General features: G+C 42.2%; 1 protein-coding gene across 5 annotated transcripts in view; it reads left to right on the top strand.

The window, feature by feature from the left end:
• LOC119164183 (5'-3' exonuclease PLD3-like) overlaps nt 1-11375 on the top strand; it is a 145139-nt gene extending 133764 nt beyond the window's left edge. For all 5 annotated transcript variants that reach the window (XM_075871181.1, XM_075871183.1, XM_075871184.1 and 2 more), the window contains 3 exons: nt 2018-2177; nt 5118-5220; nt 6654-11375. In XM_075871181.1, coding sequence (XP_075727296.1) covers nt 2018-2177; nt 5118-5220; nt 6654-6817 — 427 coding nt within the window. In that variant the 3' untranslated portion in view covers nt 6818-11375. The remainder of the gene's footprint in view (nt 1-2017; nt 2178-5117; nt 5221-6653) is intronic.
• Nucleotides 11376-17992: the final 6617 nt, after the last annotated feature.

Raw genomic sequence — 17992 nt, 5'->3', positions numbered from 1 at the left:
AGACAAGTGAACGCCGTCACGACTCGGTAAACAAAAATCACCGATCAATGTGAGAATGGTTTGATTTACAGATTACTAGATGAATTTCATAATGAGCCATCTCTTACCGGAGCGCCTCTTCATGATGCGCGTCCATGGGGCGATGTGCACACGCTCCTTTGAAAGTGCACAACACGGCAAAGACTGCACGTTGGCTCGCTATAAATCTTTGTTGGCAAACACTCTAAGTTGTTTTGCAGCTAATACAAATGCAAGCAGTGTTTGCAAAGCTAGAAAAACCGTGGTGGAAGAGCCTAAATCGCAGGAGTTCTCAAACACGTCGCACAGCCAGTACCACATGATGTGGTTTTATACGTCACAGAAGGATTCCGGCAGATGGCGCCACGGTATGCTCTCGCCGCCAGTGGCACCAAATGTGGACAAAATGTTACTGCGACAAAATGTTACTGCTACATTGAGAAAGGATTTTTAATGTTGTGAACATTATGTGTTACCAAGGATCCTTGTTCTCTGATGACAGATCTTGCGGCATTTCTTTTCATTTCAGGACTACATTGGCTTCTCTGTTCTTGGTTTTATTGTTGGGACATTTTTATGCCCTTTTATTGATGTTCACTGAAACATGTATAGTCCAACTTAGTAAAGAGGGTGTGCTCACACAGTCATTGGTATGTTTTAGAATAATGTAAAAGAGCAAATGAAAAGAGCAGATGTGTTGTGTGGTATACACTGTACATGTGCAGAATGTAAACATAGTTGGAACTCTGACAAAAGTACACTATTTTCGATATGCAGCATTCAACGCTAACGCACATAAGAAGAACCATGCCAAAGGCAGCACAACGTTGCCCGTTGAATTGAGAGTTGTCAGCTTTAGATGTGTCAAGTTGTCAGCCTGCACTGCTGAGCCGACTCACTCTGCACTGAGGCCCATATTAGTTCAGACTTGGGTAATGATACTTTGCCAATTGTGGTTAAGTGACAGTATACTCTGACATTACATCAGGTCGTAAGTTACCCTTTGAACACCAGTGTAGTCTACGTTCTTGCTAAGTTTTTGGTGTGCACACAGCTGGTACGCTCACAAAAACGCGTCAATACACCGACTAACGCTTGGTAAAGGCCAAAAAATGCAGCCTAGACAATCAGCTGACCAACTGCTTTGCATGATACCCATTCCCACGGGGCATGGAATCCACCAAATTTTTCGACATGCAGACGGGGCCAGATGCATTTGCGCAAGCATTAGCGTTTCACTCCCTCCTGCTGTATTGAAGGCTAATTTGTGCCACTCACTGCACACTCACTTAGTGCTAGCTTTGAGATGTACACTAATTCTCTCATAAGTGCTTTCCAATATGCTGAAACTCTATTTTCTTTGCGTGCCATGTGGTATGCTTCATATTCATCTCAGCTGCTTGTCTCTATGGTCTAAATGCTCATCCTGCTGCGTAATGTGGTGCACAACCACATCAGTCTCTTTTATCTCGGTGCACGTCTAAAAGAAGTGTTGACACGAAATTTTTAAATGGTAGCTCATTTTTATTTTTTGGCTAGTGAAATACGAATCATTTTAATTTCTTACTGTACCCTGACGAAACGACACTGTGTGAGCGTCCTGTCACCTGCTTACACAAGGTATCACGATGGCTCCATGGCTGCTTCACTGCTTGGCTCCATCGGTGGCGCACAAGCGTACATTTTTAATGCTCAAAATGATCCACAAGCAGCCATATCTTATGTTTTGGTGCATGATGTCATTACAACTAGCCACACTGGTGCGGGAAGTCACCAGAATTGACACTGTAGCCTGATGTTGCACTAGTGTCAGTGTCACTGGGTGCACCATGCAAAAATTTTTCTTATTACACAACTGAACACTTGCCCAAAGTTGCCTCTATAACAGGAGAATTGTATGATGTAGACTCGCCTTCAAAAAGTAGTGTAAATACCTCTTTAAAGGCGTTCTGCTGGGAAAAAAAAACCCGAGCCTTGAACCATGTTTCATTCAACGCAGATTCTGGCCTCGCATCGATGATGCCTTGCGGGCGGCTGCCATTGAACGAGGTATCGAGGTTCACCTGCTGATCAGCAAGTGGAACCACACTCACCATTCTATGTACAGCTACCTCCGGTCCCTGTCGGTGCTGCGATCACGTTACGTGAACATCCACGTTGTAAGTTGACAGCACTGTCCACCTGCATCTGGCTATCCATGAACGATGCGCACACTGTGCTTCAGTGATTATGTACTGTGGAATACATCGTTGAAAGAAACACATGTTATGTAGGCGTGGGCAATTCTTTCAGTGCTTCGAGTATTTGGAATAGCACTTCAGGAGCAGTTAAATAATTTTGTAATGTCAAACTTACTATGAAAAGAAAAATATGTTATATACGCATGGGCGAATAGTCAGAATATCACTTCAAAACCGCTTCAGTGATTTTGTACTTTCAAATGTGCAACCGAAAGAAAAGTTCTTTATCTGTGTGGGTAAATATTCAAAATATCGCTTCATAAGCAATTCAGTGATTCTGTGTTGTCAAATGCATTATCAAAAACAAAGCATGGGCCTGCCACAGTGGTCCAGTGGCTAAGGCACTCGGCTGCTGACCCGCAGGTCGCGGGATCAAATCCCGGCTGTGGCGGCTGCATTTCCGATGGAGGCGGAAATGGTGTAGGCCCGTGTACGCAGATTTGGGTGCACGTTAAAGAACCCCAGGTGGTCAAAATTTCCGGAGCCCTCCACTACGGCATCTCTCATAATCAAATAGTGGTTTTGGGACGTTAAACCTCACAAATCAATCAATCAATCAATCAAACAAAAGCATGTTAAGTAGGCATGGGCGAATATTCTGGCTTTTCTATTCTAGCCACGAATATCCTAGCCCCGAATATTACAGTATTCAAATTTATTTTGACACTAAGTTAAAATTTTCAGCACTTGAAGGTATACTGTAGGCTTGTACGAATAGTGAATTTCAGGTTCAAAGCGAATTCGAAGTAAATAGTGATCTTGATAGAATAAAGTGGAATTGAATTCGAGTAGTATGTATGACATATAAAAAAACAGAATATTTATCATGACCTAAGTAACCTGCATAATATTTTTTTTGAATTGCAATAGGTGCTGTATGCCATTTCTTTTTTCGTTCAAAGGAAGTCGAAACAACCTTGAGTAGTAGTTTCGGTAGGATGCAAGTGATGACCTCCAAGATACTTGACGTCTTAAAATTTATTATACTTTGAGCATATAAGCCGTCATAACAAGCTTACTCAAATGAATTGATTTGAGGGTAACATGTTCCTTCAAAGGGTCCCTGCAACACTTTTTCAAGTAACCATGGAGCCAGTAAACATGCGTGTTGCCTCACAAATTTACGGCCACAAAGCTTCTAGAATCGGTTCAGTACGAGCGGAGTTTTAAAAATTTGTCGCACGGTGCATTTGCATTCTCTCTTCTCGTCCCGACGGAATAGCTGGAAGTTAAGCAGGCAGGAATGGCACGGTGAAACAAAATACGTCTCGTGCACCTCGTGACCTTGAGCACCTTTTTTTTTCTTCTAATACGCGGATTTTCAGTGCGATCACACACGTACTCGTGCAAAACGGCGGCCTCCCGCGGCGGCGCCGCTAACAACGAACGCGCCATGCTCGAAGCGGCCAATGGCTGTGACCAGAGCCGTATATTCTTTCTTGGCTGTGACGAGTGATTTTTGAGCTTGTGGTGTCATTTGCCAAGGGAAGAAAGCAATTTTTAGCTTTGAAAATTTATTGTGAATTGCAGGCCGCATGCTGCACTTTAAGATTTGCCTCGACTACCGATCGGCAGCGTTTTCTGACCAGGTTCAATAAGTGTTGCAGGGTCCCTTTAAATTTGAAGGGGGCTTCGCGGCAAAGCAAATTTTCTTGATAGGCGTTTTGATGGCTTAGCACTCCTACACTGTAGTGAAACCACCTCCACAGGCAGTGCATGCGGATTAATATACATCTATTCCTTCATTGCAAATACTTCGAAAATATTCAGTAATTTAAATTTGAATCAAAGTGAATATGAATACTCAACTATTCGTTCAAATATTCAAAGCATTCAAATATTTGCAAAAGCCTAGTATTTTGAAAGGAGGAATAGATTTACTGTGCTACTTGTACTCTCCCTGTAAAGGTGATTTCTAGTCTTGTGTGGATAGTAAATTTTGGGCTGAAGGTGAATAGTGGTTTGGTTTAAGTGACTTTAAAATAAATTCAAATGGTGTTTAATATGTATTTTATAGAAAAAATGGGCTTACTTGTAGTGACCCATCTCAGCTGTGCAATATCGTTTTAAAATTAAAATAAAAAATGTGCAAACGTTGCTCTTTTTGGTTCAAGGAAAAAGGAAAACAACTTTGAATTGTAGCAGGATCTGACGTTTGGTAGAATTCAACTGATAACCTGTGAAATACGTTACGTTTTAAAATTTACTATACGGAGACCATAAAACATGGCATGACAAGCTTTTAACTCAAAAAAAGGAAGAATACATTCATGTTCGTTCAAACATTCAAAGTACTCCAGTATTTGAACGAATCTAATTACTTGAACGAAATCGAAGTGCTCGAATGTGGCACAAGTTCTCAACTGGTGGTCTTTTTTTTTACCTGCCATGTCTGCTGGTTGTCGCACTTCACTTCTGACCTCCAGGTCATGTGATCAAATTCCACCCACAATGGAAGCATTCCAATAGAAGGGAAAAGGCTTATGTGCTTTTTGTGCTCTATGTGCCTTGTGCCTATTGAAATGGTGATGCTGAACAAGGCTCTCTCTGGGGGGGGGGGGGGGGGCAATACTATTGCTAGTACAAAAGTGTGAATAGTTGGCAACGTGCCGGCAAGCTGTCATTTGATGTGCACATATCTTGTAGTCTATGGTAATCTATATCTTTTAGTCTATGGTAGTATATGCTATCTGTGCTGTAATGTTTGTCTCTTCGTTCTGTTCGTCATAACTATGAAAACAGGGCTTTGCAGTATTGTTGGATGCATTTCTTCAGTATTTGTATGTATGCCTTATCGCATATCCTTGCTGCATTTGTTGTTGACCAATGCCTGTCTCGTTTCTTGTATTGTAATTGCAGAAACTGTTCGAAGTGCCTGCTTTTACGCCAGAGCAGGAGTTGATACCCTTTGGGAGAGTGAACCACAACAAGTACATGGTCACCGATAACAAGGCGTACATTGGTAAGTGCATTCCACTGGCATGAATCATGTTAGCGAGAGCGTGGGTCCTGGCCTCCCTTGTGTAGGATTGGTTTAGCAAAGGAAACATCGTGTTTAATAAGAGGTTGGCTGTCTCAAAAACATAGTACTTTTGGCAGAAATATCAAGATACTTTTACACTGAAAGCTATATGAGATCCCAGCAAGGGCCGAATTTGGCACCACAGTCGCCACAGCCGCCGGTATCCATAACCAGTATCGCGTGAAATAAAAACATGCCGTCTTTGACGAAGCCATGTCACAATCAACACGGCCATGTGTTTGCCGAAGCCATGTCACAACCAACACAGCCATGTGACAATACGTTTCATTTATCAGCAGCTCTGTGTACTTAAAGGTGAAAAAGGGTGCAGAATTCAAGTACGAAAGCAACCACACTTGAGCCAAGTTATTCTATTCAAGCAGAAACTTCCTGTTATTTTCCTGTTAACCGATAGCTTATTCTAGTTTTATCAGTGAACAAAAGTTTACTGAAATGTATTTCCTTCAGTGGCGGGGTGTACAATTGTAGACATCAAATTTGGCACCACATCGGATGCCTCCCTTTGCTTTGAATGGTGTCACATACCGCTTGAGCACTGATGGATGTAATCTGAGTGGACAGTAAGTGCCACCTAGGTTTGTAATAAGAAAGCTCAAGCCAAAACAACTACTCAAAATGGACACCTCTAGCTTGTGCGGGCCTGCACCTGAGTACTTTGCGGTGTTTTGGTTAACCTGTAAAATACGTTTTACAAAGATCATGCTCATTTCAACTGCACAGATAATGTTCTGGCTCTTCCAAATGAGAAGTTTTTGCGGTTGTTGTTAAATGTGGCTCTCTTCTGTTCAGTGAAAATTTTGTGTGTGTACAATTGTACACATGGCGCTTCAAGGTTGCATCACCAGATTACCTTCCTTTTGCCTTTTATGTTCTTTCTAATTGATCAGTATTATCAATTATCAGTATTATCAGTAATTGATCAGTATTATCAAAAACAGGCATAAAAGTTCAGTATTAACTTTTATGCCTGTTTTTTTGTGTTATGGGTATTAAAGACTATTCAATATGTCGGCAAAGGGCAGACTACTTCGGCTCAGTCTCTTTTAGCCAGAATAGTCGACAGGGACATCTCAGATGGCGACTTTTCAGGCGATGAGTTCTAAGAATCTGACTAAATGGGCTCAATGTTGCCTCTAGACAAAAGCAATTTAAAGTTTTTCCTGTTATGAACTTTTATAGCTTTTTAATTTTGTTATTGGCTTGCTTCAAGTGATACACCCCATTGGCAGAACTCTTACCAGCAGACATTTTGAAGCTCATCTTTTGCATTTCTGACATTAGAGACATTTGGTGCATTCTCCGTAGTGACCGCGTACCGTATTGATTTTGTCCATGATCTCCCCCATCTGCAGGCACCTCAAACTGGACGCCCGGCTATTTCATCAACACTGGTGGTGTCGGTCTCGTCATGGACCAGTCGGGCAACAATGACACGTCGTCATCCCAACCAATCAGGGAGCAGCTGAACTCGGTGTTCGAGCGGGACTGGAACTCGCCGTACGCGCGATGGCTGTGATAGTCGCGGCACCCTTTTTCTTTTCTCTGGGTCTCGCTCAGCTCAGGTGGGTGCTCAGTCGTTGGTTGGGGCAGCTGTTGAGCAGCAAAGACAGACCGTTGAACGTACTGGTGCCTAGAGACACGATTCGACAGCGCGATTAATCGGCGCTTTTCATCGACGGTGGGACAAGTGAATGTTGCTGGGTGTGTTTCGACACTCATCGATGGATTCAGCGTGGACAAGTCTTCTACAGCGGATTTGAGCGGATGGATTAGCTGAGTTTGTTGATTGTGAAAGGGGCCGTGACACCTTTTTCTTTTTGTTAATCTATGTTGTATGTGTTAATCCTTGTGCGTTAGCACACAGGCTGGTGAAACTTCGGTTGAGCACTTAATTTTTAATTGAATATTTCTACAAACACACGAGCAACCTGAGAGTTAGGCAACACTGGTACTCTCACAAGTGGTGACACAAGTTGCTTGCTGTGTGAGCCTCTGCATCCCGCCAAAGGTTTACGTTCTCGGGTGAGCTGCATGTGCACTCAAGCTATTTCAGCCTTGTTTCATCTTGGCATTAAAATTTAGGGATCTTCAGCAGCTGAAACGTTGGTGAAAGACGGTAGCTCTGCTCCATGTAACAATATGACGTCACACGCACCATGACAAAATGCCGGTAGCCAGGGACAAGAACGGCTCATAGCCAGCAACTTCTAGGGCCTATTTTGCCCTGAAATTTTCTTTTACAATCACTTTTTCATATATGCACAGGCAAAATTGACCCTTTTCCTTTATTCTTGCTGCAAACTGAAAATGGTTGCGTGACAGTGTCATGGCCCCTTGAAGTAGTGCAGCATGTGTTCCTGCATGTTCTGTTTGTTCAGCTCTAATGAACCGTTTGTTAGCTACGGCTTTGAAGAAACGTCCGAAGCATCATTAAATTAGCTGTGCCAGTCAGGAATATAATTCTGGCATCATGCTAAACTGGCAGTGCATTTGGACAGGACGTCACTGCATGCTCACTGGAACTTTGCTGAACTAGAATGTTCATTCAATTGGATAGATTGACGCTCTGCAGCTGTTCTGATTGTTATCTGAAGAATTTTATTTGTGTAGGCACAATCTGGTGGCAAGTGATGTGAAAACAGTCATGTGCTTAGGTTAGGCACTTGTCAATGAATGTGTGGTGTATGTTGCAACCACCTTACCGTGTGACGTATCTTGTAGCACAAATGCTGCTCTCGATCATCAAGCAGGACGTGTCAATCATATATTGAGAGGTTGTTTACTGAGGATAACTTTATGGTGATTCAACAATGCAGTGAGAAGTACCAAATGGTTAGTAGTGTTACATTTGTAGTGGTCAATTGTAAAACCAGCATTTCGGTCGTTACATGCATGTGCAGTCCACATACTTGATTAGTTGAACATTGCAAACAGTGGCTGGCCACGAGTTGCATGATAAAACGATTTTATTGTACAGAGAGGGCATGTTATAACTTTTGTGCCACACATCCGGGAAATGTTACGAACAAATTTCGATGTTGCATATATGTATAGTCAATGCTGTTCCAAGTGTTGACCATTTATGCTAGATGACAGGTGCAGATTGGTTAGTTGTAGGCAATGTTTGCTCTAGTTTCAAAGTTAATAACAATTATATTGTGTCAGAAGGCAAGCAAGTGCCTTTGTTTGCTTAGGGAGTTGGACAAATTTTCTGAGGGACGCAGATCCTCTCAAATCCTTTTGCAAAATACTATCTCCTGTCATTCACTTACGTAAGCAGCAACTCGTGGAGTGAAGTTAATTTGTTGCTTTGTGGTGTCACCATTAGGTGCACCATAAAGGAACACCCTTGTACATATCCAGCTCATATCTAGCAGATATCAACTGTGTGGATATGTGCAGAGGTTTAGCTACGGTCAAATCTTGTAACGAAGCTACATATGGCACAAAAAGGGTTTCTCTATATCTGAACATTTGTAGTAGCTGTATATTCATAACGGTTTATAACACTGGATGAATTGCATTAATGTTGTTTAATGATTTTTTAAAATCCAGATTTGGTATACTTAGGTTTGCTTTGTACGGTAGAAGTACATTTTGTTTGTAGTTATATGCATATAACCGCTGAGAAAGTGGCTGACCGTACGAAGCGAAATTTTCTTTTAATATTCATTTTTGCAGCCAGGTTTCCTGAATTTCTCATAATAAAACTTTCAGCATTGTTGTACGTGATAACTTCTGTAGATTGTAATTCTCACCTATGAGCTCGCGAAGCCATAGCTTGTGAGGCCTCTCCTGACAAGATCATTTTCATGTCCGACTAGTGGTTACATGCAGATGACTGCATGTAACCACTAGTGTTCTAATTTGATCCTCACCACCTTGTCACTCATTTAAGTTTAGCGCTACCTGACTTGGTGGTGTTTCCTTTGTGATTGCACATGTTCTCTACCTGGTATAACACCAACAGAATGGTTATCTCTTTTAACCATTATACAATGTTTCTAATTCAAGTATTTCCTTCTAATTTGAGACAGTACTGCATGAGCTAGAATTTTGTCTAATGCTGTTTTTAATAGCTCATTTGGCCTGGTAATGCCTTGTAATGTGGCGAAAGCTTGTTTTCTGTGAACTACAAATCGAACAGCAAAAAGTGAACAGCTTTGCCTCTGTTGAGCTAATTTAAATGCAAGTTAAATATCGATACACCTCACGTGGGGAATAAAAGGCCAATCGTATACCTTTCCCTGCTATACTCCATTTCACCTCAACACAGGCAACTAAAGGATATGCTATGCTAATCTTTCAATTGATGCTTTATTTCACCAGATCAACTTGACATATCACCAGAGCAAGGCACAATTCATTTTAAGATCACTGAGGATGTGCATTACTCATTAATTGTATGTGAGTGAACTCGATGTTCTCGTTTTGAAGTTCTTGACTGTTGATGTTTTTGTACAAACGGGACAGTTACTTAAGCTACTCATATATATATTCATTGCTCCTGACGTCTCAAGGATATGCTTCAATTTAGAATTTTACTTGGCCAGATACTATTAAAATGGCCTTCAAAATGTTTTGTTGTGCATCATGAACTGTGTTGGTACTGTTTTCTTTGATGTGTTAGTTCTTACAGTGCATAAAATTAGATAGGTGAGGTCAACAAATTGTTCTAGTAATTGTTGCATAAACTTCTGTCTAGTAAGCCAACCTAATTTAAGGGAATGAAGCAATTCTTGCATATTATACACAACACGGGCCGCTCTTCTATAGAGATTTTCTTAGGCTCACGCTATCATCATCAGTGGCTGGAACAAGCAGACAACATTATTGCGGCAAATTTCGGGGGTGCGATAATTACTTGAGAGAAAAAAAAATTGTATTTTTGTCGGGCGATGTCGGGGGTGCGAGATTTATGCGAGTGCGAGGATTACGGGAGTAAATGCAGTAAACGACAGGATGAACACTTAATACACATTTAACCAATTTTATATAAGCAATATCGTCTTTGTACTGTACGTATTTTCAATATTTCACATTGATCGCATAAACTAAATGATAGGGTTTACAAAACCTTCTGAATCAGCGGCCACTAGAACTAAGAAAGCGAAGCTGGCGGATTCTCAAGAAACTGCCATGCCTCATCCGCAATCTAGACAGTATAGCGTAATGCTCAGTAATAAATCCATTGGGGAATGTGAATTCAACACTTCCTGTTGGGCGCCCTGATAGTTATATTTAAGTTTAAGAGGTAGAATAAACATGCATTTAATCAATATACAATGGAGTTTATGACAGATATGTAAGGAAATGTGGCTGAGCATTATCAGACATAAGCAATATTTGTACAAAGCTTACAAGCGGTCCAGTAGCAGCACTTCATGATGTTTGGACAGAAGTTTATAAATCATCCCCAACTTCAGCAGTGTCTTTCTGTAAGTGTCTAGTGTTTTTCCAGTTAATTCAACATAATTTAGAACAGGATGGATAGCCTTGCTCACTGTGATGTCTATTGAAAATTGTCTAAGCTAGAGTATTGGGGTATGACCTATGTTTACAGGGACTTAGTGGAGACGGCAGTTTTTGTGCTGACAACTTGATACCTGTGCTTTGCATTCATAGCTCCTTGGCTGCAAAAAGCCCTCTTGCACAGATGTTGTGAATGCGAGAAGAAACAGGCAGCCATTAACTAATATGCTACATGACAATGCATTTTGTATATAGTGACAATGAATTGTTCGTTTGACAATGTTACCAGTGCTGTCAGTTCGTTGCCCTTGGCTGTAAAAATGCAGAAACGTACGCATCCAATGTACCCCCTAACTATGCATGAGCTCCACGTAGGCTGTGTATCCAAAACGTACACCAGTGGCGCTACATGCTGCTGGGGAATCTGTATTTGCACTGACCTGTGATTTCTCGTGTATTTCCACGACAAGCAAGTGAAAGAATTGTGAGCTGTTTCAAAAGTTTGGTGTTATTGTTGGAAAGTGTAACTTGCAAAACAGCAGCGAACGCATATTCACACTGTACAGAGGAGTGCCAAGTAAAAAAATAAGTTGCCAATCCAATCTTTCATTTTGTTGTTGCCCCTTTTGTTTATTTTAATATTTTGTTGTGCATCTGCTTTAAATGAATGGACATTTTTCTGAATCTTTTCGGAACATTATAGTTGGATTTGTATTATGCGGACCTGTAAACATATTATGGGGACCTGTAAAAGTAGAACTCAGGCATGTGCGTTCTTTAAAATTCTCATCGTCAGCCTGACAACACCCACTACATGACAAAGGCCTCTTCCATCATCCTCCAATCAGCCATATTTTGTGCTTTTTGCTGCTAAATTGTGCCTCCAATCTTTCGAAACTCATCAGCCCACCTAAATTTGTCTTACCACTAATCAAAGACAACCTCAAAAACATAGAAAAATACAGCTTTTCCAAAGGCTTGGAAGATTTATACTTTTTAGTGCCATTTTTTCTCAATATGCTGCCAAAATTGAGCTTTAAAACAAGCGAAGTTTTTTACCACGTTATCAAGCCGTGGCAGGACAGTGGAGTCGGTAAGGTGGTCAGCTATAAACCTAAAGGTCACTTGTTCAAATCCCGGTGCCAGTAGTGGTGAAAGAAAGAATGCAAAGGGAAAAGAAGGGCAGGGAGGTTAAGCAGCCTATACGCAGCCGGTTTGCTACCCTGTGCATGGAAGGTGGATGGTGGAGATGAAAGATAGAGAGAAGAGAGTTAAACACAGCACATTCGCCAGCACACAAGCGCACACTCAGTCATAGTCCAGTCTTGTCTTTCGCGGTGTGTGACATTGCTGTTACAGCCGCTTGTTCAAGTCTGTGTCGCGTAGGAATTTCAACAGAGCTTTTGTCGCCTTCTGTTGCGATGTCTTCTCTCGGGCACTTGACAGAATAGTGTCCACAGACATTTGGCTGTTGTCGATGCACGCAAGAACAGACGCCAGTGACCATCTCTGGATGTCATACAACGGACAGTCGCACAGGATGTGGTGTAGCGTCTTTTCGCAATTACAGGCACTGCATAGAGCGATGTCAGCCATTCCTATGACTAAGGAATAAGATTTTGTAAATGCCACTCCTAGCCATAAGCGATGAAGAAGGGTGGCTTCCCTTCAATCAAACCCAGTGGGCATGCGGAGAGCCATCAAAAAGGACAGGTGGTTTTGATGATTCGTCTCGTTGCTTGGTGGGTACCATAGTGAAAACGCGGTTTCACGCGCAAGTCGTCGAAGATTACTGGCTGCATCGGTCCGCGAAAGTGGTATGGCTTTTTCTCGTGTCCCTTCAAGAGTTGCCCGCACGGCAGTATCAACATGTTCGTTCCCTATCACGCCGCAGTTACTTGAGAGCCACTGAAGCGTCACATAATGCTCTGTCTCGTGTGAAGTGTGGAGAAGGCATCGAATTTCGAAAACAAGCTGTTCGTACAGCCCTTGACGCAGTGCTGAGAGCGCAGATTGTGGGGCAGACTTTTAGTCGCTGAAAATCGACCATTGTTGCGGTGGTTCCCAATTGACCACACAAAGTGCAGTGCGCAAAGCAGCTAGTCTCTCTGCAGTAGATACTGTGGAGTGGTCAGTCCTAAAGCTGATGGTAACACCTCTTGCTGGGACAACTACTGCACCTGAAGAACACTGGCAGTTTGCGGAGCCATCGGTATATATATATATATATATATATATATATATATATATATATATATATATATATATATATATATATATGTATACTGTTTGAATATTTCTCGTGCAAAAGAAGAGACAGTTGTTTCAGCACGGGCGACAAAAGCTCAGATTTCCTCCGGATTCCTGGTACGCTAAGGAGCACTGTGGGTCGAATAAGACGCCAAGGGGTATGCATGGTTTAGATGCAGAAGTGAAGCCCGAGGGAAGTTGTATTTCACAATAATTTTAGCAAACGATGCTTAGCGCCTTTCTGAAGGCAACAGTGCAAGGTGATGACAGGGAGCACGTGCGAAGTGTCTGATGTGCGTTCTCAGGGATTATTGCGATTGCTGACGACTATCCGATACAAACTCAATTTGTTGTAGAAGTTGGATAGTCACCAGCAATTGCAATTGTTGCTTCTGTTGACGTACAATATTTCTCGAAATAGCCCTAAATATGAATTGTCAGCATTCAACTCAACCTCGAAAAATTGAAAGTTTTCAAGGCTTGGGATTATTTCTCAAATGAATGCCGATATTGAATTATTCAAAACGTGACAGAACACTGAAAATTCGGGAAATAGAAGTTTTCCGAAGGTTATAATGTCGCCGTTTTGTCTTTAAATGGCCCTAAATATGGATTATCAGCATTCAACCCAACCTCTAAAAATCGGAAATTTTGAAGCCATATGTGATCATTTCTCAAAGTGCGTGTGCCAAGGCTGGGACATGAAAAGTCACCACCAAAATTTAAGAATTGGCTGCCTAATGTACACACGAACTGTTGTACCATCTTATCAAGCCATGGCACAATAGCCGAGTCGGTAAAATGTTCAGCGGCAAGCCGAAAGGTCCTTGGTTCAACCAAGGACCTTTCGGCATTTGCAGCACAGTGAGCAGTACAGTGACCTGCAGTACAGTGAGCAGAGCAAGTTCTAAATACTGAAACCTATGTCGTGGCGTGAGCCGAGTGCGTATGGCATTGAGTTCACAACCGAAATGTTGATGGTTCGAATCACACAGCGGTGAGTGCCAGAACGCCAAGATGTCATCCAGATACATCAGTGCCGAATCTGAAACGCACGTGATGGGACATGAGAATTTCAACACTGCAGGTAGGGTTTTACAAGCCTGAAAGAAATGGCTGTGAAATAAAAATAGCCCTTTTTATTTTTAGTGAAAAAAGCCCCCATCTTTTTTTTTAAGGGACACGATCTACGGCGACTCTGGACTTTCTGAAAGCCCAGGGTACCCGATAGTCGCCACGTAGCTCAAGCGTCCCCCCGAGGGACATAATCTCGGCCGTGCCGTAGCACAACTGCGATAAGCGCCCGGTAACCCGGAGAATACTATCCGGGCGAGCGGTGTACTACGCAAGGATGAGCCACGTCCGGGGGCACCCCTCTCCCTTTAAATCCGGTGGCTCTGGCCGGCACCGGTACGGATTTGAACCCGGTAACCTCCCACATACTGAGTATATCGATTTTAAGGCCATTTTTTTAGAAAATGGCAACCCTATGAGACCAAGCTTTCAGGTTTGGAAAATGGCCTAATTAAAGGCTTTTGAGGATGCGTGGCGTATCAAGAAATTCATTTTTAAGACCATTTTTGATAAAATGGCAAGCCTAAAGCCTTTGGAAACTTGCTAATTAGTAGATTTTTCGAGATTGCGTGGCATATTGTATATTTAGATTTAAAGGCCATTTTTGATAGAATGGCAAGCCTATAACCTTTGGAAAATGGCCTAATTCTTGATTTTTTGAGGATGCGGGGCATATCGAGTAATTCATTATTAAGACCATTTTCGGTAAAATGACAAGCCTGTAAGCCTTTGAAAATGGCCTAATTATCGATTTCAAGACGATTTTTCGAAATATGGCAAGCCTATAGCGTTTGAAAAATTACCTGTTTATCAATTTTTCGAGTTTGCGCGGTACATGGAGTAATTCGATTTAAGGACCATTTTTGGTAAAATGACCAGCCATCTTTATATCTTATATAACCTTTGGAAAATGGCCTAATTATCGATTTTTTCAGGATGCGCGGTATATCGAGTAATTCGATTACAAGGCCATTTTTGATGAAATGGCAAGCCTATAACCTTTGGAAAAAGGCCTAATTATCATTTTTGGAGGATGCGTGGCATATCGAGTAATTCATATTTAAGAGCATTTTTGATAAAATGGCAAGCTTATAGCAATTTGGAAATTGCACATTTATCAATTTTGCGAAATTTGGTTTTGCGATTTTGTGGTATTTTGAATATTTGAATATTGGCACCAAATTTCGTGAGAAAATGCACATAACCTTCATTGTGATTGGCGCCAACGATTTTGGTACGTGGGTCGTACATACTAAAAATAATGCAGACAACACTATTGTTACATTTTAATGAATGAGCTCCGCAATAATGCACAGACTATAGCTTATAAGCAGCGATTGCTGTGCCATTCCACTAGTCGAGAGGCTAAGATGTCGAGCTTGTAAACGAGAGAATGATGGCTCGGATCCCGCTGTGGGAACAGCAATAAAGAAAAACAGAAACGGGAAGTTTCAATATATGCCATTGCAAACTATGTGTTTCTGGACACTGGTGAGGGGGCAATCCTAGCTAGAATGAGGCCGTCAGTTATTCCGTTTTCTTTTTAACTGTTTTAGTATTTCTTGAGACGCATATGTAGCCGTCTACAGCCTTCACCGTAGCTGTGGCATTGCACGTACGCGTCTGCTTCAGCTACGGGAGGTGCGGGGTTCGATCCCCAGTGCCGGCCGGCCACTCATCGGTAGCTAAACAGGGTACAGGTGGGCTTCGAAGGCCTGTGTGTGTTTTAAAGCACTTACATTCGGCATAACTTTGACGAAAAATGGCAACACTATAGCCTTTGGGCCAACTTTTAAACCATCTTATCAAGCCGTGGCAGTAGCAGAGTGGTGACGTGTTCGTCTCACAATCGCAATGGCAGTGGTTCGAATCCCGCTGGCTAACTCATGCCTAAGAAGTGGTCCTAGAGCTATACAAATTTTATTTTCTGAAGTTTATTCGCACATTGATGAAAGTGACATAGATTATTTGTCACTCAAGTTCCCACCACAGAGGTAGCATAATGGTATGAGCGTCTGCTTCCGATGTGGGAGGTGCCGGGTTCAATGCCGTACCGGTTACCGGCCGGAAAGCCACCGGATTCAAAGGCAAGAGGGATGTGTTACCCGGACCTGGCTCAATCCACAGTGGAACACCCCTCGCCCTGGGGATTTCTCGGGGTTAACGCGAGCGCTTCGCAGTTGTGCTACGGCACGGTGAGGCTTGTCATGCTCGGGGGGGTTGCTTGAGCTACATGGCGGCTATTGGGTACCCTGGACCTTCGGCAAGTCCAGAGCCGCCGTAGCTCGTGGCCCCTACTTTTGCAAAAAAAAAAATGCTTTTTTCAAGAAAAATAAAAGAATCATTTTATTTGATAGCAGATTTGTTTTTTTCAGGCGTGTGAGCCACAACTGCAGAGTGGCAATTCGTATTACACTTTTAGTATGTGGCATTGCGTGCATTTCAGGGTTGGCAGTATTGTATCTGTCTCACATCCTGTTTTTCCCGGCACTCTCGCCGCTCTGTAATTCGAACCATCGACCTTTTGGTTGTGAACTTAACGCCATACGCACTGGGCTACTGCCTTGACACAGGACACACAAATTAGAACTTGCTCTGCTCAATATACTGCAGGTCAATTATAAAAACAAACAACGCACTTGGGCGTATGAGCGCACTTCACCGCATCGCCCTGCTTTTTTTTTTTTTCAACCCTACTGGCACCAGGATTTGAACTAGCGACCTTTAGGTTTTGAGCTTACCATTTTACCGACTCGGCCATTCTGCCACGGTATGATAAGGCGCTGTAAAAGTTGTTCTGTAATTTGAGGAGGCCATTCTTCAATATTAAACGGTGAATTGGCGCGTCCGAGCCTTGGTGTCCAATCTTTGAAAAAAAAATCGAAAATCTAATTTCAATTTTTCTAGGTTGCATTGAATGCTGATAATTCATTTATAGCGCCATTTTCAGACAAAATGGCCAGCTATGGCCATCAGAAGGTTTCTATTTTTTTATTTTCAGAGGGTCACTCGCGTTTTGGAAAACCCTATTTCGGCATCATTTTGAGAAACGATTGCAAGTATGTAGCCTGTGGCGATTTTCAAATTTTTCAACTTGCGTCGAATGCTTGTAAATCATTTTTAAGGCCCTTTTGAGACAAAATGGCGACGTTATACCTTCCGAAGAGCTTCTGTATCCCGATTTTTTGACGTCTTGAGGCGTTTTAAATCATTTAAATTCGCCATGATTTTGAGAGGAAATGGCAAGACTATAGGAATTTTCGATTATTTTCAAGGTTGCGTCGAATGCTGATAAATCATCTTTAGAGCACTTTTGAGACAAAATGACGTCTTTATAGCCATCGGAGAGCTTCTATATTTCGAATTTTTGACGTTCTGACGCGTTTTAAACGTATTGTATATGGCATGATTTTGAGAGAAAATGGCAAGGCTATAGTCTTTGGAAATTTAAAATTTTTGAGGTTGCGTCGAATACTTATAACTCATCTTTAGGGCTATTTTGAGAGAAAATGGCCACTATAGAAGCTCCGGAAAACTTGCATCTGTGTTTACGGACGCCAGAAAACATTGTCTGGCCCGAGGAAAGGACACAAAAACTGCAGCTGCGTAATGTACAGATTTACTTCTAAACCGTGTTAGCGAACCGCGGCAGTAGCCGAGTGGTAAAGTGCTTGTTTCACAATCGGGTGGGCAGAGGTTCAAATCCAGATGCCGGCCTCATTGCGAAAAAGTATTCTTTAAAGGATTAGAAATTTTATTTTTCCAAGTTTGGCCGTCTTCACGAAATTGACTCAGATTATTTGTCACTGAAGCTCCCACCACAGAGGTAGCATAATGGTATGAGCGTCTGCTTCCGATGTGGGAGGTGCCGGGTTCAATGCCGTACCGGTTACCG

This window comes from Rhipicephalus microplus, chromosome 8 (genome assembly GCF_043290135.1).
Source record: "Rhipicephalus microplus isolate Deutch F79 chromosome 8, USDA_Rmic, whole genome shotgun sequence".
NCBI classification, from domain to species: domain Eukaryota; kingdom Metazoa; phylum Arthropoda; class Arachnida; order Ixodida; family Ixodidae; genus Rhipicephalus; species Rhipicephalus microplus.
This window is presented reverse-complemented; position numbering and strand designations above follow the sequence as displayed.